The following is a 26025-nucleotide window of genomic DNA, read 5'->3' on the forward strand; positions in this document are numbered from 1 at the left end:
AATTTTTTTATGGTGGGTAACAATTAGCATTACGTGTTATGTTCATTGATTGTTATCCAGTAATAAAAAATGAGGTAAAAATAGTTTAATGCGCATCTAAACACTAAAAATTATATTAATTTCTTTTAAACGTAAATATGCTAATTTTTTCGATTCAGATTTTTTTATAATGCAAAAATGCCTATTTAACTTGTTTTGCGTATTTACACCTACTTATGATTTTTTATTCATTCTTTTATTTTAAACTATTCTTGTAGCTTTACTCATATATTTAAACTCATAAAATTAAGTCTTGTTTGTATTTGAAATGATTAAAACCAATTCGAGATGCTTACACCAGGTAAAGTTTAGAAGTAGAGTTAAAACTATTACACTATAAAGAAATTCTATTCCACTACTGAAGTAATTAATCTTAAACAAATTTCACACGTCCTTTTTTTACAAAATAGAATTATAACTGCATCTAAAAACATAAATCGTAAGAGTTGAAAAGAATTGTTAAATAGCTTTATACATCATGTAACTTAAGCTTAAACTTCACGTATTTAAAAAAACTATCAATAGCATATGTATTCAAAAAATTTTAATATAATTTAATTTTCTTTTTCAATAGTTAAATATAACTTTAAATTTCTATTTTACAAAAAAAAAGAGTATTTAAGCCTTTTAAAAACTTAACTAGATTATTTAGATTAGAACAAAAAGTTTAAGTTTTTGAAGTACTTTAGAGTTATTTGTACGTTGTTTTTTATACTTAGTAGACGGTAAAATAAGTTTTAGTCTAAGTTAGTCTAAAATGAATCTCCTAAGCATATTTTGTCCTCTTTAGGAATTCATAAGTTTAATGAAACAATTTTGGTCAACTTTGAAGGATAGATTCCATTTTGAAATTCCGATAAAAACAAACGAATATTAAAAAACTCAACAAATTCTTTTCGTTGGTAGAATTTTTGAAAACTCTCATATATTTCTAAAAAAATGTTACATAAAACCAATAAATGACTTAGTATTTAATCAATGCCCTATGAACCTAAAATCGATTTGGACAGTGGTTTGTGTAAACTAGTCATTTCACTAAAAGCTTAATTTTACTTAATAGCCGTTTATATATTTGGCTTAAAAAATCAAGTTAAATAGTAATTAAACAAAGATAAAAATGATAACTCAAACTTAAAAAATTATTTATAAATAAACAGTTATATTATTCAAGATAAGCTCCCACTAATCGTAAATTGAGGGAACCATCAAACTTTTACTTGCACGTAGTTTTAAACACCAGTCAATTCTACATACTTAAGTTGTAAAATTTTTAATTTAGTATTTTCAACTTTTAAAATTTTAAGTCAGGAAACGATTAGCCTTAAGTAATAACCAAGCTACTTTTTTTTTCACTTTAAAATCTTATCATTGAGTTAAAAACCATTAACAGACTAACATGATAAAGGGATTTATTATTTATTATAACATTAGTTATATAAAACATGTAAAACTGTAGACTAAACGTTTTTGCTAAAAAATTAATGGTTAACGATATTTTCATTATCATCTTATACTGTCTATTAAAAACGTATAGTTGATAAAAACTTAATAGAGTTAAGAATAAAGTTTTTAGAATTATTACTTTAACTGTGTTTTTCTTTATTAAACTCAACAGACTTAAAAACTTCAGCTAATGTCAAACTTTGGTACTTAAAACAAGCATTTTAGTTTTTCATTTTGCAAAAAAAAGTTCAATACATTTTTAATATCTTAGTTTTGACATTAAATTTTTGTAATTTAATGCAAGTCGGGATACAAAAAAAAAACATTTTTTTATAACGGCTTAGTTTTGTTTCAAATTCATAATTAATAAATAATTTATTTTTAAGCTAAATCGACTTTTAAAGTGGTGTATTAAAAATTTAACAAAAATCTTGTTTAAAGTTGGAAAATTTTTTCGGATAAAAATTTCAATGACTTTTTGGATTACAAGAAAACGCTGCATAAACTTACTTAAATTAGGAAATGTGAGATCTAAAATAAACGTTTAAAAAAAGAAGACATGACATGTTTGGCTTAAAATTTTTTAAATACTACTAGGGAAAATTTTCAATAGGAGACAAAACACGAGCAATAATAGACTTTTAAAAAGACCTGAAAATCTATTGAGAATACTTGACAGTTGTTTTTAATTTTGATTTTTACAGACCATGGTTGCCACTGATCAAGCTGAGAAAAATTTCCTGACTTTTCCTAACTTTTTACCAAAATTTTCCTGACTTTTCTAAATCAGTTTTACTTATATAAACTGTTCACTCAGTTTAATAAAATACTACCCAACTATTTAATATAAACTCCTTAAATTAAAAATCAATTAAAAAAGAATATCTTAAATAACTGTAAAACAAAGACATAAAAAAGTAAACTATATATATATTGTATAAAATATTTCCTCTTATCATTTAGTATAAAATTTGTAACAAATAAATATACTCTTATTTACTTTAGAAACTTCAGTTACTCTACAAAAAATACAAATAATAAGTCAACTTAATCTTGGCATATACCTCTCTTATCACTTAATTTATAAATTTAAAACAACTTTGAAAAAATTATAAAGAGGTTAAGTATACACATTAAATTGTTACATAAAATACTAAACGAACTGCTTAGTTATAAAGAACTCAATTATTTAAACAAAAAAAAATTTGATTCTAAAATTATGCTAGATAAACCTTTGTGTATATATCACAGTTTCACTATGGAAGTGTCCTTGCTACAGATCATCAATACTAAAAAGCTTACAAAATCTGCTTGTTCAAGTAGGGTACTTGTTCAATATGTTAATAGAAAATTTTTACAGTTTTATAAAGGATATTTTACTAATATATACTAGGTGAAGGCATTGGAAATAAAATTTAATATTTTGTAAATTTCTAGGAAAATTTTGGAATTTTTTTCTGACTTTAAACGACTTTTAATTAATTTTTACCATTTGAAGGCTTTGGAAAACAAGGAATTTTGTAAATTTAAAGTGACAAAATCTGACTTTTTCTTAAATTTCATCAAATTTCCTGACTTTTCCTGACTGTTTTTCAAAACCCCCCATTTTTTCCTAACTTTTCCTGACTTTTGTAATCTTTTTTAATTTTTCCTGACTTTTCCTGACCGAGTGGCAACCCTAACAGACTGTATTTAAAATTTGTAATTAAGTATAATGGCCAAGAGAACAATAAAGTATTTAACAAAAATTTCAGCTTCTTTTAAAAATTTCTCTTTTTAAATTTATATTACTAATCTTTTAAGTTCACAGAATTATTCACTTTGGTTAGTCTTCTCTTCTTTTAATGTATTAATCTTAAAAAATAATTTAACTTAATTTATTCAACTTTATTTCGTGAACTTTTTAAAATTCATAATTTAAAGAATTAAATATAAACTTTTTCAATTTACTTTTTTTAGTAAGTCCAAATAAAAGCATAACTTTCATTTGGAGTTCAGCTTACCGTTGGAATATATATTCAATATTTTTATATAAGATTATATATAAATAATAAATAACCAGGAGCTTTCAAATAAGTACCATTACTTTATTTAAATTTTTTGCAAAGTTTATTACGCTTATGCACTAACTAAGTAACGTTAAAAATAATTCTATTGGCTAAACGGAAACTAAGGTAAGTGATAATATGAAAATAAAAACAAAATTCTGTCTAAATTATGTTAAAACATATTTTTAAAATTGTTAACTGTTTTAAAACACAAAATAAAAACAAACACTTGATTGAATTTTTAAAACACAAATACAGCATAATTTGTAAATTGTCTATGATAAAAATGTATCAATCATAACTCAAAATAATAATTTGTAAAAATAAACAGTGCTATAATGTTCAATTTGAAATGCCTTATTCATAAAGCGTCTATGGCCAGATCTTTGGTGATAATAAATATTGCAGCATTTAGCCTAGCATTTAACTTAAAATATTGCAAAAATTAAACAAACAAAAATAACTTTGTCAATTAAAATTATTTTCTATTAAAATAGCAAAGTGCAAAAAGAACCTTTTTAACAAAAAAAGTGAGTGAATTATTTCTTAAATAAAAGTGTTTTAAATAATACCAGAAATTGCCAAAATAAAAATTATTTTTTTTTTTATCTTATAGATACTGAATTTAATACTTAACATATCGTTTGAATATGTGTCATACTTAAAAAAAAGAAATAGTATGTAAGAGTCATGCAAACGATTCTTCAGCGCGGCCGTTGAGCTCGTCCTCAGAATCAGAAATGGAAAAATCAGAGTCGAGGTTTATGTCGTTTAAAAGAGTTAAAAAATTTCGGTCCCCGCTGCCGTTGTTGTTGAAATTGTTTTGCCTGGGCAAACATTTTAACCCCTTGGTGGCGCTGACGAGTTGCTGCCACTCGGCATCGAGCGACCCCATCATTTTGCGCGTTGTGACGTGCTGAGCGCGCAAATGACGGTTTTCTTCTGTTAACTTGTTTATTTCATCCGCTTGTCGGCGCTGCTGATCCGAGTGCTTCTGTTGATCCGCGTGTTAAATATTTGAAGTGATACTTGTGATATTAACTGAGTAAACGGTTTTAATAAACTACAAACCTTTGGTACAATAACTTCATTTTTTAAATTTTAATCAAAAATACAATGCAATTTATTTTATAGTGAACGTAACAGTAATATTTTAATAAATTAAAAGTAAGTTTTGATTAAATATCAAAGTTTAAGAATTATATAATTTTTATATTGGTAATTAAACTAAGAAAATTAAAATACTTACTAAAAATTAAAAACTAAACGAGTAAAAAAAACATTCAACAACTATAACTTGTAGGCAAACTTCTAAATACTTTTCTAGAATTAACATTGATTCAAAACTACCAATTCTATTACAGAATTTTGAAATAATTTGTACTTGTTACTTAATTAAATATATTGTGCACTGAAATAAAAGTTGTGAACATTCACATGCTCAAAAAAGGTTTCAGATTATAAAAAACAACTTGCAGTGTTCTAACACTAATTAAACGTGAAAATTGGATAAATAATTTGGTACATTAAATATTGCGAAGTGCAAAAGTAATAAAAACAAAAAGTAAACATTTTTTCAATTAACATTATCAATTTATAATATTCTCCTATATGTAAAAAACAATTTAATATAATTATTGATGGCTCATAAACTGAATTTAACTTTTAGCTACTTTTTTTGGTATTTTTATAACAATAACCTCTGATTAAAAAAAGAATTTTTACATTAATAATTGAATAAATTAAAAAGTCTAGTTTAATATATTTATCTTAGAATTACAAATAACCAACATAAATTGTAAGAAATAAAACACCTAAACACAAAATAACAACACTATTCATATATGCACTTGGGTTTTCTATTCCTATCTAGCTAATTACGTTCTAGCTACCCTTTAAATTTACTTACCCCGAATAGCCAAAACAAGTAATAATGAAACGATAAAGTACTGCAAAATGTTTAAAAAGATTACAAGGGAAAAAAAGATAATTTAAATAAAACTTGGGTACATTTTAAAAGCTCCTGGTCATCGTTTAGTTTGAATAAAGGGTTTCTGAGAAAATAAGCAGAGTATCAAAGTGGTAAACTAGTTCAAAAACATGAACCTTTATCAACCGATATTTAAAAGTTCAAATATTAAAACTCTAATTATAAACTGCTTTTATCATTTACGTCTCTTTTTAAAATCTCAGACCCTCTTTATTCGTAAAACGTCAAAATATCTCACTTTTTTCTGGTCGTCCACGTGGCGGCTCAGCTGATCGCACCTCTTCAACGCCTCCTCGTGCTCAACTTGCAGTTCTTCGTGGTGACTCAGAGTTTTCTTAAACTCCTGATGTAACGTCAGAAGAAACATTTATAACAAACATTTATTTGAGACAAACAAAATTGATTTCTTAAAAAAAAATACAATTATCATCTATTTTTCAATAATTACAAAACCAAACAAATTTTTCAACTTTTCAAATTTTAGACCATCTAGTAAATCATGTTAAATCATTCACAATTAAATATTTTATTTTTTAAGATGTATTTTTACTGATTCAAATTATTAAAACTAATTAGTCTAAAGTTTGGCAAGCACAAACAACTTGTACATGTTTCTTACCAGTTGAATCTGATTTTTGAACTGGTCGTGTTCGCTTATTATCGCTTGTTTTTGACTTATTTCTTCACGCAAACTGCTTTCATTTTCACGCGACTCACTCCTGTAAATAACATTTCAAGTTTCTATAAAATATTTTTTATTACGATAATCAAGTCATTTTGTAGAACTAGAAAAAAAGAGGCTAAAAATGGATATCGTTTGAGGAATGTAAACAAATTTAGTAAACAAAATTTTATTCATGAATTGATCTTACAATTGTTTCACGAGTTCTTGGGTGTGCAGATCGCTCTCTTGTGACATCATGTGGAGAGCCTGCTGAGACTCCTGATGCTGCTTCGTCAGTGATAATATCTGCTCACTCAAGCGTGTCACCTTGTTAAATTATTTATTTACTCATATTTTTGAAGTGAAACTTATTTAAATTAATTGATCAAGTATACTTAACACGCATACTTGCTGGTCGAGTTGGTTTTTCTCATGCTCGTGGCTGCTTTTCAATTCGGCAATTTCTTCTTGTAGCTCACTCTCCCTTGATTGCAGTTTGGATTCCGACTACGTTTAAATTAAACTTTTAATGAATTTAATTTTTCTGAACAAATCTAAATATTTGCCACTTAGTAGTTTCAAAACTAAATGTTCTACAACTTACATTAGACTCAGACTGTCGAAGCTGTTTAGATAGCTTTTTCTCTACAGAAAGTCTCGCCTCAATTTCTTTTTGTTTTTCCTTTAATGTAAAAATTTTTTATTAAAAATTTTTACATAAATTAGTTATTTTGAAATGTTTATGGATTTTTGGTTTAGCTGTTTATCAGATAAAAGTTACCAAACTATAACATTAGTACAACATGATTTTTCTTTTAAGTTTAAAAGCTTTGTTTTAAAGAGTTACGTAATATAAATTAAAATGTAAAATAAGTCGGTGTAAATATTCTAATTTTGATTTAATAGTTTATGTATTCCAATTTAAAGTTAAGTTTTAAAAAATTTATAAGTAATCTTTAAAGATGGTTTTTTAGCAAGTACTAACTTTTTCAAGAAAAAAAAATATCAACCAATAAACCAATAATAATTACTTTATCTAGTTCTTCGTTTTTAGACTGTGTTGTTTTAAGTTCTTCTTTAACAGCACTAAGGCTTTCTTCAACACTTTTTAATTTAGCTTCGTACTCAGACAATTTTTTCTGAAGTTCTTGGCTCTTATTATAACCCTAAAAAATATTATTTTCTTTAATTTTTTCAAAATCAGGATAAATTAATATTAAATGCTAACTTCAGATTGTGATTCATTGCTCGATTTCAGTTTAGTTTCAAGTTCAGCCTTTACTATATTTTCTTGCTCTTTTTCCTACAAAAACGAAATTTAAATATTAAACTGTTTGATAATTTTTAATAAAAAATTATTAACTAACCTTTACTAAAAGTGCATTTTGTGATTTCAGTTGGTCAATTTCACTTTTAAGCTTGTTTTCGATCTCGTCTTTAACGAATGACACATTTTCGTTCTCCTATAAGATATAAAAAAGTCAAGTAGTTTTTGAAATAAAAACAGCATAACGATAGTAAAAAATCTGTTTTAAAATTATTTACTAGATAAAAGTTTATTAGCTTACTAAGTTGAGAAAAGGTAGTAATTTATTAGTCACTTAATTAATAATTAAATAAGTATTTATTGTTACACCTAAGTTTAAGTTTCTTAAATACAATTAAAAGTTAAAAAAAAAACTTTATTTCACACCTATCCAATAAAGATACAACAGTTTAAATTTGAAAATTTATTGTAAATCGATAAATTAGTTTTACGAACGTGTTTTAAAGTTTCGTGTTCTTTCTCTAAAACTTCGAGTTTTGATTTTACTTCGTTCAGTTCTCTTTGCTGTTCTTGTTTTATGTTTGTTTCTTCGCTTAATTTGCTTTCTAGATCCTTTATTTTCTGTTTGAAATTAAGTTCTGCTTAAATAAAACTCACATAAATAAAAATAATAAATAAGTAACATAAAACAAAAATGTGTACTGTTTAAAGTTGAAAATAAAAACTTTTAAGCGTATATTATAACAATAAGTGGCTGAAAACAAAAAAATTATGTACTTTCAATCACGACGAAAACATTCAAACGTAACAGAAATTAATAATTTGATTATGTTGAATAACGTGACACATAGCTTTAGTTTAAACTTATCGCAAATACACTTTTGTGTACAAATAAAACCAGTGACAACAAATGGTTTCAACTAAGTTATTTAAAGCAAAATAGATACAAAATTTATTTGATGCTGCTTTAACAAGTAACTGAATTCAAAATATATACATATATATATATACAATTACTTTTTTATCTTCAATGTTCGACTCTTCGAGCTTAATAGCTTCTGAGCAGGATTCAGTAGAGGACTGTGTAAATGAAATTTTGATAAAAGCTAATAAATAAAAAATTTATTAAACATAAACCATGCTTTAACATGAAGTTTGAAACACTCTTTTTAATTCTAATGTTAGTAAATTTTGCAGGTAAACAGCTTTAGACCAAAAATATGCAAAATATTTTTAGCGCACGATTGTATAAGCTAGTTTTAAGTTTAGTATAGTATGGCAATGCATAACAACACATTTTAAAAAAAACATCAGACATGTATTTGAAACAAATAAAACAATATGTGGGTAAATTAACTTACATCAGTTCTTTCGTTATTTTTGCCTTCTAATTCCTGTGTTCTTGACTTGAGAATGGAGTTTTCTGACTATTAGTTGATTTTGAAGCATTTTCAAACATGCATTTACAATATGGCAACAAAAAAATTGAACGTACAACAAACAAACATTGATAAAACAAATAATTTAAGCTTTAAATACACGCTTTTTAGCTACTAAATAATACTTGCAAATTAGTTTTTATTAGTAATTAAATAGAATGAAAAATAGATTAAAAATTTAAACTTAAGCTATAAAATCAGCCCTAGGCACGGTAAAAGCTGGATTGTTTAAAATTCTTAATTTCAAAACTAAAAAAAAACAAAAAAACAATTATCTCTGAAAATTATATTAATATATTAGAAATGCTGCAATACCTCAACTTCTTCTTTAATGATTGCACTTTCTTCCATTTGAAACTGCATGTCCTCAAGTTTATTTGATATTTCTTCAACTTTCTTTTGCTCTTCGTCTAATGAGCTTCTTAGCTGACAATTTTTTTTTTATTGTTAAGCTAAAATGTATATTTAAGTTTAAAATGAACAATCTTAATGACTCAGCTTAAAACTTATAAATAAAAATCTATTCCTTTCATCATCGTTTAATAATACAATTTAGACCAATTTTAAAAATTATAAAAAACTATACTTAACAATACTATGATATGTTGATTAGAAAAGGTAATTATATATATTTTTTTTAATACATACTTCCTAAACTAAGAGTATCTGAAATACTGTTTGTACTACCGGTTTTTACTAAGGTTGCAAAATTATGTAACTACTTACCAAGGAATGCTGTAGAAAAGTATAAACATAAATAATTAAAACTTGAAAGCTATGATATTCTATAAATATATACAACTTTGACTGTAAACATTATTTTTTTATTGTTAACAGTGATTTTTTTAAATTAACTAATTGCTTTTAGTAGCTTTCAAGACTTTTTTATCATTTTTAAATATTATTGTCTTCTAAAAGAAACAGAATACATTCAACTTCACTGTACAAAAAAAACGCAAAATACCCTTGAATTTTCGTTTTTCAGCGACTCGTAGTCCATCTTGGTGGTGGCCATCTGGTGATGGAGGTCCATCATCTCGCCTCGTTCGATGTCCCTCTCCTTCAAAAGCTGCTCGATGTGCTGCTGCTTCTCGTCCAGCACCTCGTGCATCGCCTCCACCCCCGTCTTCGCCGTCTTCTGCTTGTACCTCGACGACACCTCGCTCTTCATCTGGTTGTTTGTTGTATATTTAATTATCAAATTTACGAAACGAGTTGATACGACTGCAAACGCAAACATTTTTGCAAAACTATAAACTTTCTTTAAAGTACTTTTTTTGAAGACATTTTTATTGAGTTTGTTGTACTATCAGGTAGCTATGAAACATAAAAAAATAAAAAATGTATTTTTTTAAATTTGTTATTTGAAAATACTGAACCAATCTTGTTACAATACATTTGAAAAGCAATATTTTTTTTTATGATGTTAAAGAGAAACCAGAACAACAACTTGCCAATAAATATAAAGGTGTGACACTGAAGCTAAACATTTTTTTTTTGGAGAACAGTACAACCAAAAAAAAAGGATATAAATAAAACTTAAGGAAAAATTTATAATAATTCTTACATTCTTTCATGATGTTCATAAAAAATTGTAGTAGAGTTAGGAACTTCACTTTTATATATAACATATTGACAAAAAGAAACCTTAAAAAAGTTAAATGGTACATGATATCAAAAATGACAAAGCAAGTTTAAAACAGACTTGTTGGTAAAGCAAAACAAAATCTTCAAACATTGTGATACAACATACAAACAAAGTAGCAATGTTCACAGTAGTAGCAAACATTAAAAGAAGCACAGCAAAACGATAAATGACGAACAGAAGCTCATTTCAGACGCTGGCACTTACAACGGAGCTACCGAAGGCCACATTGCTGGCAGGCGAACTGAACTTATGGCGAAGGCAAGGCATAAATTCCATATGCGAGTATCTTTCAATACGGTCTAATTCAGCTTCTAATTTCAGTTGCTCTTCCTTTGTGCGGGAAGAAATTACATTTAATCTAAACAGTCGCTAGTATGCTTAGAAAGAAAGAAAATTTCTTAAAAAAAAAAAAGATCAAGTTAGAAGTAAATTATAAAAGAATGAAACAAAAAGTATAAGTCTTTTTTATATTTATGTTAGAAAGTTTTTTTAATACTAATGTAAATGTCCAACACTACAATTAACTTTATTTCAAACGTCTTAAAAAAATACTGTTTTAAGAATATACATTCATCTAGAATACTTTTTTCATAAAACAAACTTTTGTTGCGAATTTCCTGGTGCTGACGGACGAGGTTACTGAAGCAACTGACATCGCGTCATTCCTGTTCCTGTTGCGTGCTGCTGCTGCTGAAGGCCTCACAACTTGCTTGGCGCGTGTTCCGGTGACGGGTGGACCCAGCTTCGTGCACTTGCTCACCATTGCAAACAAGCCGTGTTGAGGCGCGCATTCAAAGTACCTTTCATATACACACTTGTTCATTTTGGTGTTTTTTAAGTTTTTAAACTCGTGAACACTTAAACTTTGTGGTCTTTTATAAAAAGTGTAAAAGTATAGTTTTATAATAATCTTAATTATAGCTATAAGTTTTTTTAGTATTTAGCTTAACAGGATTACCAACTTAATTCAAAAAGATGAAAATATTAAAATAACATTTTTACTTGCCTTTAGTTTATATTTTTTCTGAATTTTACATATTTTTGGTGATTATTTTAAAACTTACAAGTAAGGACTACAAGTAGACAAATTAAACACTTGACCTAAGTAGATGAAATTTTGAAAAATTTTGTTAAAAAAAAAGTTTTTCCTTCAACCACAAAATTATTAGTTTGTTAATTCAAAATAAATTTCTGTACTACTAGAAATTATTTTTTACAGTAGGAAGTTTTAAATAATTATATATCGTACTTTAATCAAAACTAACTTACTAGAACTGAAATTTCAAAAAATTATTGAATTTAACTTTTTTAATTTTGTTGTGATATGAAAATTATACATCTTTCTCTACAATTAATTTACTTGAACATTCAATATGTATATTCTCAATTTAAAAAGATCAAATTAGTTTTAAACTTTAACTTTTTTAAAACCAACTTTATACAAAATATTCAAAAAAAAATCATAGTTATTTTTTTATAGTCTTTTTCAAGTAAAAAATAAGTTTTCAACACACTATTCAATTGCTTATAAACATTACAGCCAGGCACATAGCTTGGTAAGTTTCTGCAAATCTACAGAAACGTAAACATTTGTGCGAAAAAACTCGCTTTTCTTTCAATTATTCAGCTTTTAAGACCTTGTTTCTTTAGCTTCAAGTAATCGTTTATACTTAGTTTTGCACTCATGATAAATAATTTTATTTTTACGGACTCTGTAGCACTTTTAGTGTCGTGGATATTGAACAAATTGAATACATCTAAATTGTATACAAATAGCTTGGTATAAAAATCTATTATCACATAGCAAACTATGTAAAAAAATCCATTTCGAGGCTGTAGATTTATTTGGTTTAAATGATGTGAAAAAAAAAACAAGTGTGAGAGAGGATCTTGTACTATTGAAATGTTTGTGGTGAGTCCAAAAAAACTTTACATTTTTTGAAATTTACATTTTTTTTGTCTTACAAAAGAGCAAATACAATACTAGATATATGAAAAGATATGAAGAATTAACTTTTGTTTTAAATCAAATTGACCATCTGAGTTGAATGTTTTAAGATTAAATCCCTGTGGTTGTCAAATATACAAAAATGAAAAACTTTTGAAACAGTGATAATATAATGATTTTCTAAAGTTTTATCAAGAAGATTGGAATCTATTAAATCAGAAAAAATAACACAATAAGACAAATAGCTTGCAACAAGAAGAAAAACTCAATAATATAAACATTTTTTTAAGAAAAATATAAACTTTTTTTTTTATTTTAGAACTTTATGTTTTAATTAAAACTTGTTTTAAAGATTTTATAAATGCTTACTAAGTTAAAGCTTTTATTTTTCAAGATTAATATGAACAAATTATAGTTTTTTTTTGTATTTTAGAACTTTATTTTTTAATTAAAACTGGTTTTAAAGATTTTATAAATGCTTACCTTAGTTAAAGTTTTTATTGCATTTTTTAGCAAAGATCTAAATTGTACATTGTAGCCACACACTCTAAGTATTCTGGATAACTCTAGGATATTTAGAGTTTTACATTGAAGTCAGGCTGACTCAGTATAGTTTTTTTTTTTTTATGAAAAACTAAGGACATTTTAGGTTTGTAATAATGTCATAACAGATGTTTTTCTAGATTTGAATGAGATTTTGCTAGCTAGTTTTAATAAATTTATATTTTATAACCAATTTTGTAAAAAAAACATTGATAAATTTGAACAGTTAGTCTTATTTCAAAAAATAAGAAGAAAAATTCAAAAATAAAATCCTGGAATTGGTGTTGGTCATAGGGTAGAGCTGTTGTTAATTCCTATTTTACTTGTATTGTTTTATTATTTGTTTACAAAAAGTTTGTTTTCTATGCATATTGTTTGATTATATAAAGAATTTTTCAAGTTTTTGGTTTTATTGCAAACTTTCAAAGATTTTTCATTATCTCTGTTTTTTTTATCTTTATATTAACAATTTTTAAGTATTTTACAAAACTACAAAAAATTAAGTTAGTACATTTGTATTTTCTAGTTAGCTTTACATTTTGAAAATTGTTTTGAGTTTTATTTGTATTACTACTGTAAACTTGGTACACTATGCGTGGATTTTAACAAATTTAGTTGTTTCACAGATTTTTTAAACTAAATTTAAAAGTTAAGTTTTCTAAAGTTGAAATTATGCAAATATCATTGGAAAGTAAAACTACCCACATGATACCATTGATACTCAAAGCTATTAACAAAGTCAATCAATCTTAAGTTCAGTTTGTTACAATAAGTTCCAGATAAGTACTTTAAGAAAAAGCTCTTTGAATGATGTTTTCAGACAACTATGTAAAATATAAAGTTTGTTTCAACTTGTTTTTAAATATTACTGTAAATTTTATTTTTATACAAGCATTGTTGTTTACAATATGAAGATTTTTGTATTTTATATTTTCTTTAAATGGATCAAGAATATAGATTGTATCTGTTGTTTTAAAAAAAGTTTATAAATTTTAGAGTGGTTTACTAAATTTAAAACATATATCAGTTTAATTTCTTTAATCTATGTTTGATAAATGATAAAAAGTTTTAAAATAAGTTTTATATAACTTTTTCAATCTAAGATTAAAAAGAATAAGTTAGTAATATTTTTTTTAACAAGTGTATAGTTGTATAATAAATTTATAACAAGTTAAAAAAAAAAAACTAATATATTTTATGTTTAAAAATCTATATGTTTGAATTTATTTATTTGTTCACATTGTATCTAAAAAGTATTAATGCTTAACATTCAAGGTTTGTTGTTATTTAACTTAGTTGTTTTATTTAACAAGTTTGTTTTGTAAAAAAAAACTTGATTCTTTTTTACAGCTTTTATTTAACAAACTTTTTTTTAATCAGAAAATGTTTTATTCTTTTTTTACAGCTTAAATCTTTATGCTACCTAATCTTTAAGCTAGTAATAACATTTACAAAGACGTGTACTCTTCCTTTCTTTATGAATTATTTTTGACAAAATAAAGTAATTGTACATCTGAATTTTATCTAATGTTGTGAACTTTTTATTTTATATCCTTTTTGTATTTTATTCAACTACTAAAATTTATAATTTTTATTTCAATAAAAGAAACAATTTTTGCAAATATTTTCTGAAGTGGGGAAAAGGTTTTCAAAGTTATATATTTTAGGCCTATCAGTAATACTATTAAAGTTAAATTCTTAATTAATATTTTTATTTTGAATGAAAGATTTTATAGGTTCATAAAAGTTTCAACACATAACGAATTATAGGGGGTCAAGAGCAGTTTTAGTTGCCTTGTATTTAGTTATTCATTATACTTTAACTTTAAATTTATTTTTAAACTTTTAACAAAACTGCACACTTTCATATAAAATTAAAGGTAGTTAAAACTAGTCTATTCCCTTTATGACGTCATCACACGTTATTCTTGATTTTTTTTGTGCAGATTCGTAACTTTTTTGAGCTAGCTACGTCCCTGATTACAGCTATTTAAAACCACATTAACTTATAGCAGAGTTGCCAAATGTTTTTGGTAAATTTCTTTCAAGTTTTTTGGTCCATTTTTAGTAACACTAAACTTAAGTTTAAAAAATTGTCTTCAATAAATTGATATCATTGAACAGATATTGTATAGCTACTCTAAATGTGTTTTTTATGAAAAAAATTAAAGATACAATATTTTTTAATTTTAATGATATATTTATTGTATCTTATAAAAGTCTCGTTACTTTAAACGTAAAAATAGTTTAGAATCTAGGCTTTTAAGTGATTTTTATTCAATTTTCAGTTTTTTTTTTTTAATTTCTCAAACTCAAGGTTTTTCGCACAAATTGTCAAATTCCAGGTTTTTGGCAACCCTGTTATAGGTTTTAAATTGTAATTAGTATAAAAAATAATATTATACAAAATTATAAATTTTTACCTCTGGCCGTTTACAGAACCATCATTTTTTCCAATAGCCTCATCCAACTCAATACCAACCCAAAATCCTTCTGCGAATTGAGTTTCACCAACAAATCTCACCGTACCTGATCAATATTACAACTTTTGTAAAAGATCAATGTTTTCAAAAACTTATATAAATAAAATAACATTTTTTTGATATTTTAAAAATAATTCGTTAAAATTTTAAAGTTACAATGACTAATCATAAATCAATCAAAACAATCTATAATTATATATACAAAATCACAAAATTTATAAGATGTTTTTATTTTTGTGTAAGCATAGTATAGAAAGCTTGTAAAACATACAAATACTAAATACAAACTTTTTATAACAAACTCTAACACTAATTTGTAAAAATAGGTAAAATTAATTCGAACTTTCAAATTATCTAAACAAAAGTTAATTAACATTTTACTAACCTATTTTTGATTTATCACCAACAGTGGCGACTCGATCTCCATGCTTGAGATCTTCTTTTTTCAACCCGCTGTTGATTACTGAGTAGCTCTTCCTACTGGGTGTGCCGTACTTCATACTTCTTATTGAACTTGCGGGTGAAGGTAACCTTGAATTAGAAGGCCTCCTCTTGGGTGCCTCTGAGAGGGATGCTAAGTTTTTGGCTGTGAGCTGCATCTTATCCGGTTGCTTAAATGTGCTTGCTGGAATTGTTATTTATCATTATTGTGTTAGCTAACTAATACCTTTTATAGTCATAGTTGTAAAATTATGGTGATAAACAATCAAAAATATTATGAAAACAAGACATATTTGAAATAATAAGGAGGGAGAAAAAAATTACTTGACAAAGATTTCCTAACAGAAGTCGCTTTTTCTCTCGCAAGTTTTGTAGGTCTCAAAAACAGTCCATGTAGAGCTTCACACTACAAAGATTACTATAATATTATAACATCAAGTACTTTGAACTTAAATTAGCAACAAAGCTTAACCTGAAAATAGCGAACACCCTGAACACTGCCATCGTGTTTACCTTCAGCTTTGTCAAGTTCTACACCGGCCCATATTCCCGTTTGAAATTGGGTTTCACCCAAGAAAACTATTTTTCCAGGTTTTGTTCCACTTACAACAATTCTATCCCCTACAAAGTTTACAAAAAACTATTATCACTCGATAAAGACAAAACGAAATATCAAATCATTTAAAACATTTAGCTTAAAAAATATTATATGTCAAGTAAACAAAAAATAACCATTGTAAATAGTCTTTCTTTTAATACTAGACAAAATACTTTTAAGCTAATATAATTATTTAGTATTGACATAGTTTTTTTTTCAAATTTTAAAATCAAGTATTGGACAATCTAAGACACATATACTTAATACTAACCTATTTTAAAGTCATTTTTGTGTAAACCATCACCATCAGATTTAGATGCTGTAGAAAAGATTAATTAAAAAGGTTTTTCAAAGTGCAAATATATCGATATTAAATACAAATGTATTCTAAAAACATATTTAACACTTAACAAATAGAAAGCAATTACCTGGCAATTTATTTACTTTACTTGGCACTTTAAGTCCAGAAGGCTTCATTTTTTGGCATTCAAATTTGTATAAGGCAACTGTAGTTACTTTTCGCTTAGCTTAAAATTCAATGTTGAGAATAACAATCAAATAAGCATGAAAACTAATTGATAAAACTTTTAATTACAATTAACCCTGTAAAGTTATTAAAAAATTTACTTCACGTCTAAACGTAGTAACATTGAAATAAATTATAATTATCATCAAATTTATAAGTTAATTGAAGTCTTCTGTTTTCGAATTTACATTTAAAAATGTTTATATCGAAGTACGATGTAATAAACAGTACAATCAATTCCACTACAATTTTATCAAAAAAATCACTGCGTAAAATTAAAAACAAAGTTCCTAAATTGTAAATAAATTCCTAATACACAACTAGTTATAGTACTCAAAAAGGCTCTGCATCCTCTGAATCAGTCCAGCGCTTGTTGATTTCATGATATTTGCCCTGCAGCTTTTTCCTAGCCTCCATGCTAAACATGTCCACATAATCTGCCGAATGAGGAAACTGTCCGTCAATTCCAAGCATGCTAGCGCGCTGGTAACCCTTGCCGAAATTGGCCATGTTAGGCTCAATGGCCTGGTTCTCCATTTCAATCAGTTCGGCCGGCTTGCCAGCAACCTTTTGCACGTGACGGAGCAACTCTATGTGGGACTTGCCGTGCGCATCAATGTGAAACTTTTGCCCGTCTGCCATAAAAAATGAAAAAAAGGGAGAAGGAAAAATGTTTTTGATGACAAGAATCTGAACGTCTGGGTTTTTGTACTGCAGCTGATTGAAATTCAGCTCAACAAATTTTCTGGTTGACTGATGTAACTTGTTCATTTCTTCTTTTTCCACTTCGTATTCACTGTTATTTAGTGATTATTTATTACTAGAAATATTTCCTACTAAAACTTTCAACACTAAATATTCATTTAAAAAGATTAACTAATTAACTAAAAAAAATTATTAGCAATATAGTAAAAAATTTTTACATTAACTAGGAAAAATACAGATTATGAAATTGAATATTAGTAAAAAAACTTACATTAACTAAATGATAAAACCAAAATAAAATAATAGTTATAACGATAATGATAATAATGATAATAGTAATAATAACAACAATAATTTTAATAATAATAATAATAATAATCTTAATGAGTTAAAAAATAAAAACTGACAATAAAACTTTAAATCATCATTGGAAATTAACTCTTTATAAAATTAAGTGACAAAAATTTAAATATAAAAGTAAATTTACTGAAGTATTGTATAGTTATAAATGGTGTATATTTATGAAAAAAAATAACAGAATAAAACAAAGATATACTAATTAGTACTAATACAAAACTATATAAATTTAAGAGAACTTCAACTGTCTTTGATTAATAAAAACCTTTCTTAACCTAGAAGTTTTTGTACTCTATAGAAATTAAAACACTGTTTATTAGGTTAAGACAATATCGTTTAATACTAAATAAACTTATGTTTTAACTTTTTTATTGTCTACTTTCGCCCAGCCTTTGAATTATATTAAAACGAACTAATTAGTTTTCTTACTATAAATTGTAAGTATTAATAAAACTATTTAAATACAATTAATTACAAAATAGTTACCTATAGTGAATAGTAACACATTTTATTGAGTCCCTAAGTTCAATTCCTTCTTTTAAATAGTTAGTAGTCATGGTTATTGGATATTTTACACCCATCAATCCTTTCATTGGTGCTCCTTCGGGTTTTTTGTTAGGAAACTGCGCTCTGAGTGGTCTTTTATTTAATGGATTTATATAAGAAGTTGACTTCACAAAGTTATGGTACTTTGGTCTTTTTAAACATAACCGTGTTAAGAACACCATACTGTGATTCTGATCTGTAATTTAAAATTAAAGTTTAATTTTAAACAACATTATTTTGTATTTTTTAAAAACTTTAAAAAGACACAAAACTAAACCAATACAAACATAAAATTAATTTTATTATAGTTTATATAATAAAAAACCACTTTTATTTACCTTTAAACTTACTTATAAACAAATTAACTTAATATTTTTTAATGAGGGAAAAAAGTATAAAAATACTTTGGATAGACCTTATTTATACACGATTTTTTTTTAATTTGCAGTAATAGTTATTTGAAATAAAACAATACAAAGCTTGATAAATAAATACCTCACTATAATGGCCTAACAATGTCAATAAACAATTAGTCCAGCTTTACAAAAAATATATATGATTTTCACAAGTATCTTAAGCAAATCAAAACATACTAAGTTAGTTTTTTTTTTTTAAACTAAACTTATATGAAATATTAAATATATACAATGTATACCAAATATCTTAGGTTTTTTATTTTACTCTATAAAAAACTAGTAATTTAAAATATTTAAATACAAATTAGATTAAAAAAGACAATCTCACTATGGTATCAAATAATTAAAAAAAAAAAAAATTATTAGTTCTTATAAACAGTCCTCAAAAAGTTATAAATAAAAAACATGTAATACACACAACAAAAGGATGTACTTAAATTAAAAATATGCATCTTATTACATAAATTAGCATATATTTATAATTAATATTGAATGGTAATAGTTTTTATCTAATTTAACTATATAATTTAAACATGTAAAAAATAATTTTACTATCAAATACTATTTCTCACTTTTATTATAATAAACTAATATTTTTTTTTAAAGTAACTAATCATTGTGAAGTTCGTTTGTGTCACCAGGACAATTACTAATTAAATCATCATAGTCATTAAAAGCAACTGCACACCAAACACAGTAAAAATATTTTTCACGTAAATAACTAGTTAAAGATATTAGCTTTTCCTCATCACTCAATTCTATTTCTCCATCATAGAACTCTTCTTTTTCCTCGTCTTCTCCCAATGGGTTCATTACAGCTTCCGGCCAATAATAGTCTAGCAAAGGTGCATCCCAATTTGCATTTGAATCTAATGTATGACATACTTTTTGGCTTTTATACAAGTCTCTAGCAAACGTTTTACTTTTAAACTGATTTCTCATTCTAAAGCGGAAATCTTCTTGTAAAATTTCACCAGCTTTTTGTCTTGCTTTCATTGCAGCTATTTGAGCTTTCATTTTGCGTTCTTTTCTTTCCTTTTCACGCGCTTCCTTACCCAAACCTCCTCTGTTTGATTTCAATTTTACTGATATTGGCTCTATTCTACCTGTGTTGTTTTTTCCTAAACCTTGGCCTTTTTTGTAACCCATTTTTGCCATTAATTTGAAACCAAGGTTGTCTGAAGATATTTGGGTTTTTAATCCTGTTTCTCTGGTGTCTTCCTGTAATTGTTTATAACTTTTTACTTTTTCAAGTTTTTCATCTTTTTTAACTTTTTTCAAATCAAAAGGTTTTTTGTCTTTAATGTTTAGTTTACGTTTACGCCAACTTTGAAAAGAACTTTTGGGCATTTTATCATCTTGAGGATTTATAAATGAGGCAGACATATAATCTTCTTCTTCGCTAGACATTTTTTAATCAATTTTATTTCTGAAGTATGTATACATTATTTGTCTAACTCAAAAATATAAATACAAGTTTTCACATTGAATAATAATAATAGATTGGAGTATATTTTAATTAACTTTTTCTTTAATTTCTAACACATTGCTTTAAGGCCATAGTTATCTAACTAATTTCAAAACATAAAATAAGCTACTTTTAAAACTCTAAAACTACAAGTGATTTTAAATAATTTTAAATTCTTATTTAACATAATCAACATGTTTAATTATATAAATTTTATCTATTTGTGTTATAAACACATAACTTTGTTTTTTTGCAATTTTACTCTCAGAAAGTTTTAATATCCATCATAAGGACCTTACACATTCAGTAACACAAATAAAACAAAATAAAGCTTAAAATAAGTTTTGTTATCTAACTAAAAAAGTTAAACTATCATGAAACATTAAAATTTGAATCTATTTTAAAGGGTTGCCAAACGTTTTTTTTTTTCTTCTTGCATGTTTTCTGATTTTTTTTTCCAGATTTTTGAAAAACAAGTTATTTGGTTCATTTATAATACAAAATTAAATTTAAGGAATAAATAAACTGTTTAAAATACTATAAAAAGATTTTAAAAGTACAGTAAAGCTAATTTAAATTTTTTTTAATGAAAAAAAAAATCTAAGGTAAAAAAATGGTTGTCCTTATGATAGATTTTTTGCATTAATCAAAATGTTGTTACTTTAAATGTAAAAATAGTTTAAAACTTCGGGTTTTTATCAAAATTTCTCAAATTTCAGGTTTTTTCAGACTTTTTTTAACCTAAATTTTTAAACTCCAGGTTATTTAAAGATTTCAAGTTTTTTTGACAACCCTAATTTTAATAGTATATCTAGCTAGCTTAAAAACATAATTTATATTAAAAATTAATTTGATATCCTTAACTGAATTTCAATAGTTACTTATAAGTAATAGTTACTTCCTTTAAAGCAATATAAAGTTCAGTTGCATTTAAAAAAAAATTGTTTTGTAGAATTTTATCTAAGCTAAGAAATTTTTTGTTACCAATTTATAAAATTTAGGGTAACTTTTGAGAAATATGGGATCATACTCAGTGAATTCATCAAGTTCCTTATGGAAAGCACAAACTAAAAAGGAAAAATAAAATATTTCACTAAAAACCTTTAATATTTTTCATTTTATGACTTTTTTTTTAATTTTTACAGGTTTTATGTTACTGATAATATTCTTTATAAATGTTTTGATTATTTAAAATTTTAATTTTCTACATTAAACAACTAAAACTTGTCATTTCTTGAGAATTTTTCTATGAAATTTTTAAGAAATTTGAGCTTTATAGGGTAAAAAAGAAAAACGCAAATATATTTCTAGTAGATTTTAAAATATCAAAGAATTTGACGAGAAAATATTGTATTTTGTGCAATTGTATCAAAACTTTTAATCATTGTATATCTCAAAAACTGTTTTAAATTAAAAAATAATTTTAAAAGATAAAATGTAATTTATTGGTACTTTAAACTTTTAAATCTTGAAGAATTTTAAATTTTTTTAAAAATTGCACTCATTACTGTAGTTTTACTTTTTAGAAACTAAGGACTTCTAAGTTTTAGAAAAACTTTAGGGGCTTTTGAATTTTTGCAGGTTGAAAAAATTACTTTATCAAAAAATTACTGAAATTACTTAAATTTTAAGCAAACTTTAAAATAAGGTTCTTTTTCAATTTCTACTTTCGATATAGCATATAATTTACTTAGATTAAATTGTTTCGGTTTGAAGAATATTGCTAAAAAACTGCAGAAGTAAGCTTTTAAAATATAGTTTTTTTTTTCAATTTTGCTGAGGTGACAGTATAACATTTAGTAGTTTCGTAGTTTAGTAGTAAGCATACAACAAAATAATTAAATAATTGACCAAGCACTAACGATCATCTGTCAGTTAGTATTTAAAAATTATTAATAAAAAATCTACATTTTTCAAAAGCACTTACAAATGGGCTCCAATACTGATTTGTTATAAATTAAGAAAAATATAAATAACTGAAATTAAAAAAGACATTAAAATAAGTAAGAGCTAAAGTTTTTCTTTCGTTTTAAACTTTGTAGTTATACTAAAGTGTAAAAAACTACCTTTTTTGATATGCAAACAACAGGGTTGCCACTTTTTGAAGGAAAAAAATTAGCCTGAAGTACATCAAGCTTTCCTGAGTCAACCTGATTTTATAAAATATTTAAAAGTTTTAAACGAAAGAAAACTGTAACTCTTACTTATTTTTATGTCTTTTTTAATTTCAATTATTTATATTTTCTTAATCTATATCAAAAATTTAGTAATACAATAAGTAATAAAGTAAGGGCATAGAAGGGGGAGGGGATGAATATTTTTATTTTACAACTTAATCAGAGTTTTAACTAGGCTATATGTTGCCTTTAATATTTTTTAGTATACAAACTATTTTTTGATATAAAGTTAGTTCAGAGATTACAATAAGTTCCTTATAAGAGGAGAAAACTAAAAAGGTAAATAAACAAAAAAATATTAAAGGTTTTATACAAAGTTCTGATATTATTATTATAATAAACTATAACTTACTGACAATCACATGAAATTTTACATTTCAATGTGTGAAACAGCTGTTTGAATTATAGTTTTTATATAATTAAATAAATAAACAGAAAAATATATTTTTGTATATACATATGTTTATTACATAGTGTCAATTTTTATTTTAAATTGACTAAAAGTTATTTGGTTTATAATTTATCATAGCTTAGTGTAGTTTATAAGTAGTTGAAAGACTTTAAGTTTAAAAAGTATTAGAAATTTTTATGAAATTTAAATAAAAGTGGAATTATTTAAATTTTATTACATTTTTAAGTCAGTATTTTGGTAGACAAAACACTTCAAAAAAATTCTACACCTGTTAAAAATTAAATCTAAATCAAGTCAGATAGAGCTGAAAAAGAAGGAAGATAAGGAATCTTGCAACCACATGCATTTGTCTGTGGAATTTTAAAAAAATTGTCCATTGGGAAGGTTAAATACTCAATTGTATACTTTGAATCAGAGGTTTACAAACCAATAAAATTAAATTTTTAAATATATGTTAACATTATATGTCTGGACAAGACGCTAAAAGGTATCCAAGTGGTGTACAACTAGATAACCAAAAGGTTTCTTTTTGCACCTGGTCCATGGACAAAATATTTCTAATGCTTTTTTGTTATTGTTCAATAAACAACATTAATACTGAATTATTTTTTTAATGATACTACGACTTATATTGTATTACTATATACTTTTTGCATTGTTGTACTGCAAGACCATTGACAACACTTCATATGAATTTCTTCATCTAGTGCTTATTAAGGCTAAAAGTTAGAAAAAAAACAAATTAGGTAATAAAAATTGATAAGTTACTAAAATAAAACTTAATAGTTTTAGTTCTGGTAGTATAAAGTAAAACTTTAAAAATAAAAATACATTAACAATAGTTAATTGAAAAAAGAAATTATAGTACTTAATAAAAGGTGTAGGGGTCCTAATAACAGCTTTTAAAACTGAGTTGAACATTGTAGTCCAGTATATTTTTCTTTAACTGATCACTTTTGTTTAAATTTAATGAAAAACAATAAAATTAGCTTAATTTTTTAATATAATTTAATTATAAGTGATAAATTTTAGCAAAATATAATAAGTACCATTTTTATAACTAACTACTGCCGATTCTGACCATATGTTACATCATGGAGTTTATGTTTACTGAACAACAAAAAAAAACTAAATATTTTTATTTAATGGTAGAAAAACATCAGTCTCATTTTTCCTTTTATGTCCAAGGACCAAGTGTACAAAAAATATTTCAGTTGTCAAGTACTAAACTACTTACATTTCTTGTCCAGGACAATTAAAGCAGATAATTCAAGCTATTCTCTTTAAGCTGAAAGCAGTTAAAATAAGTCTTTGGTACTAGTCCATTGACTAAGATGTCTTTCTCCACACACAAAGTACAATGATAATTATTTTTTCGAGTGTTTACCCCCTGGTTTCATTTTAAACATTATTATATTATAAATTAATCATAGAAACAATGTGTACAAACAAAAAAAAATAATTAATAAGAATGTGAATTACAACAAATTTAATTAAATTTTTAATTAAACTTGATGTAATTCACATTCTTATTAACTTTTTTTTTTCTTTTATCAATTTTTTATCTAGGAAATGGCCAAGGCAAATGATAGTGTAATATACTACATTTTGATTTGGGGCCAAATGGTAAAAGATATTAACATTATTTATAAAATAAACATTTAAGAGTTTAAATAACATGCAAACTAAGGGAAAAAGAAAATAAAATAAATAAAAAAATATTTATTTTTGGTTTTAATACCATATGATGAAAAAAACAAAAAAAAACCTTTATTTTTGGAGGGACCCCATGAAATAATTCCAAACCAAATTTTTTTTTTTTAATTAAAGACAAAGGTGCGTTCTCTAAAATAAAATAAAAAATGTTTAGATAGTTTTTAAGATAAGGAAAATAATTCACATTAAAGTTTTATGTTTTTTGAAAAATTAATAAATTTGCCTATAAAATTAACTTTATGCTAGTCCAATTTTTAATTATTTGTCATTTTTAGCATTATTATTTTACTACAGATCTACAATTTGAAAATCTGCTCTGCAGAGAAACTTAGTAAATTTTTTTCTCAAAAGTAATAAATTATTAATATTTATTTTCACATATAGAATATCATTAACCAAATTATGATAGTGACAAACTAGAATAATAATATATATTGAACTTTCATAGTAAGTGAGTATATATATTCTTTAGAGATGTATTCTTACACGATTTTCAACTTTATATTCATTATTTTCCGTATGATTCAAAAATAAACTTGATAATTTCAAATAATTTAATGGTTCGATATCTATTATTTATCGAATTATTTCCAAAACTTCACACCAAACTAATAAATACATTGTATTTATTATTAGACTTATTATGACAATAGTATCAAAAAAGCTATGTTTTTACAAAAAACTTTAAAACTAAAACTATAAACAGAATATTCAGAGACTTTATTTTTTATTTGAACTTAGGTAGTTTTATTTTTTTGCAAAAAACAATTAATTTTAAAATTTAATTCTGATCGCAATTTAGAATCTGTCTCTATTTTTCAATACTTTTCTCTGTACGACCTAGTTCAAATTTTTCTATTGTGGGACGACTTACACGTCTTGCTCAGTTAATTAATTTATTTTTTTGTTTTATAAAATAATTTCTCTTATTCTAATACTCTTAAAGTCAATTCAGTTTTATTCTGTTTAGAAATAGTACTATATTTAGATTTTTATTGTATAAACGAAAAGAATTGGTAAAAAAATTAAGCTATTTACAAGTGTTCAGTAATTTTTGCAGCAACTGTATAAGTTAGTATTTTTTTTTATATTATTCTATTAAAATAAGATTAACTTAAGCACTGACGAGGTCTTCGACCAAAACTTGGTTT

General features: G+C 25.1%; 3 protein-coding genes and 1 long non-coding RNA gene across 9 annotated transcripts in view; all 4 read right to left on the bottom strand.

Annotated features, from left to right (window-relative positions):
* Positions 1–17150, bottom strand: part of LOC145849097 (uncharacterized) — a 35597-nt gene extending 18447 nt beyond the window's left edge. For 3 of the 6 annotated variants that reach the window (XM_082954181.1, XM_082954177.1, XM_082954176.1), the window contains exons 1-21: positions 16980–17150; positions 16823–16870; positions 16426–16574; positions 16278–16359; positions 15898–16137; positions 15453–15558; positions 11140–11338; positions 10743–10868; positions 9855–10061; positions 9206–9316; positions 8813–8878; positions 8469–8531; positions 7947–8072; positions 7552–7647; positions 7413–7487; positions 7216–7350; positions 6789–6866; positions 6593–6691; positions 6393–6511; positions 6140–6239; positions 5759–5863 (exon numbers count right to left, since the gene is read on the bottom strand). In XM_082954181.1, coding sequence (XP_082810307.1) covers positions 5759–5863; positions 6140–6239; positions 6393–6511; positions 6593–6691; positions 6789–6866; positions 7216–7350; positions 7413–7487; positions 7552–7647; positions 7947–8072; positions 8469–8531; positions 8813–8878; positions 9206–9316; positions 9855–10061; positions 10743–10868; positions 11140–11338; positions 15453–15558; positions 15898–16137; positions 16278–16359; positions 16426–16574; positions 16823–16870; positions 16980–17028 — 2379 coding nt within the window. In that variant the 5' untranslated portion in view covers positions 17029–17150. The remainder of the gene's footprint in view (positions 1–5758; positions 5864–6139; positions 6240–6392; positions 6512–6592; positions 6692–6788; positions 6867–7215; positions 7351–7412; positions 7488–7551; positions 7648–7946; positions 8073–8468; positions 8532–8812; positions 8879–9205; positions 9317–9854; positions 10062–10742; positions 10869–11139; positions 11339–15452; positions 15559–15897; positions 16138–16277; positions 16360–16425; positions 16575–16822; positions 16871–16979) is intronic. The other 3 variants (XM_082954178.1, XM_082954179.1, XM_082954180.1) reach the window with 3 other exon arrangements.
* LOC145849103 (uncharacterized) lies at positions 3610–5449 on the bottom strand. The gene is made up of 2 exons (XR_014372319.1): positions 5440–5449; positions 3610–4524 (listed from the first exon to the last, which is right to left on the bottom strand). It is a non-coding gene; the product is annotated as an uncharacterized LOC145849103 (long non-coding RNA).
* A 4-nt stretch (positions 17151–17154) lies between the features above and the next one.
* LOC145849102 (small ribosomal subunit protein mS25-like) lies at positions 17155–24996 on the bottom strand. Its single transcript, XM_082954182.1, has 3 exons — positions 24927–24996; positions 18626–18881; positions 17155–17873 (listed from the first exon to the last, which is right to left on the bottom strand). The coding sequence occupies exons 2-3, from the start codon at positions 18865–18867 to the stop codon at positions 17411–17413; spliced, it is 705 nt and encodes a 234-aa protein (XP_082810308.1). The 5' UTR covers positions 18868–18881; positions 24927–24996; the 3' UTR covers positions 17155–17410.
* Positions 19336–20532, bottom strand: LOC145844281 (G patch domain-containing protein 11-like). Its single transcript, XM_082951667.1, has 2 exons — positions 20430–20532; positions 19336–20322 (listed from the first exon to the last, which is right to left on the bottom strand). Exons 1-2 carry the CDS (start codon positions 20457–20459, stop codon positions 19711–19713), a joined length of 642 nt encoding a protein of 213 aa, XP_082807793.1. The 5' UTR covers positions 20460–20532; the 3' UTR covers positions 19336–19710.
* Positions 24997–26025: the final 1029 nt, after the last annotated feature.

This window comes from Thalia democratica, chromosome 1, assembly GCF_965202585.1.
Source record: "Thalia democratica chromosome 1, ktThaDemo2.hap1.1, whole genome shotgun sequence".
Classification (NCBI taxonomy): domain Eukaryota; kingdom Metazoa; phylum Chordata; class Thaliacea; order Salpida; family Salpidae; genus Thalia; species Thalia democratica.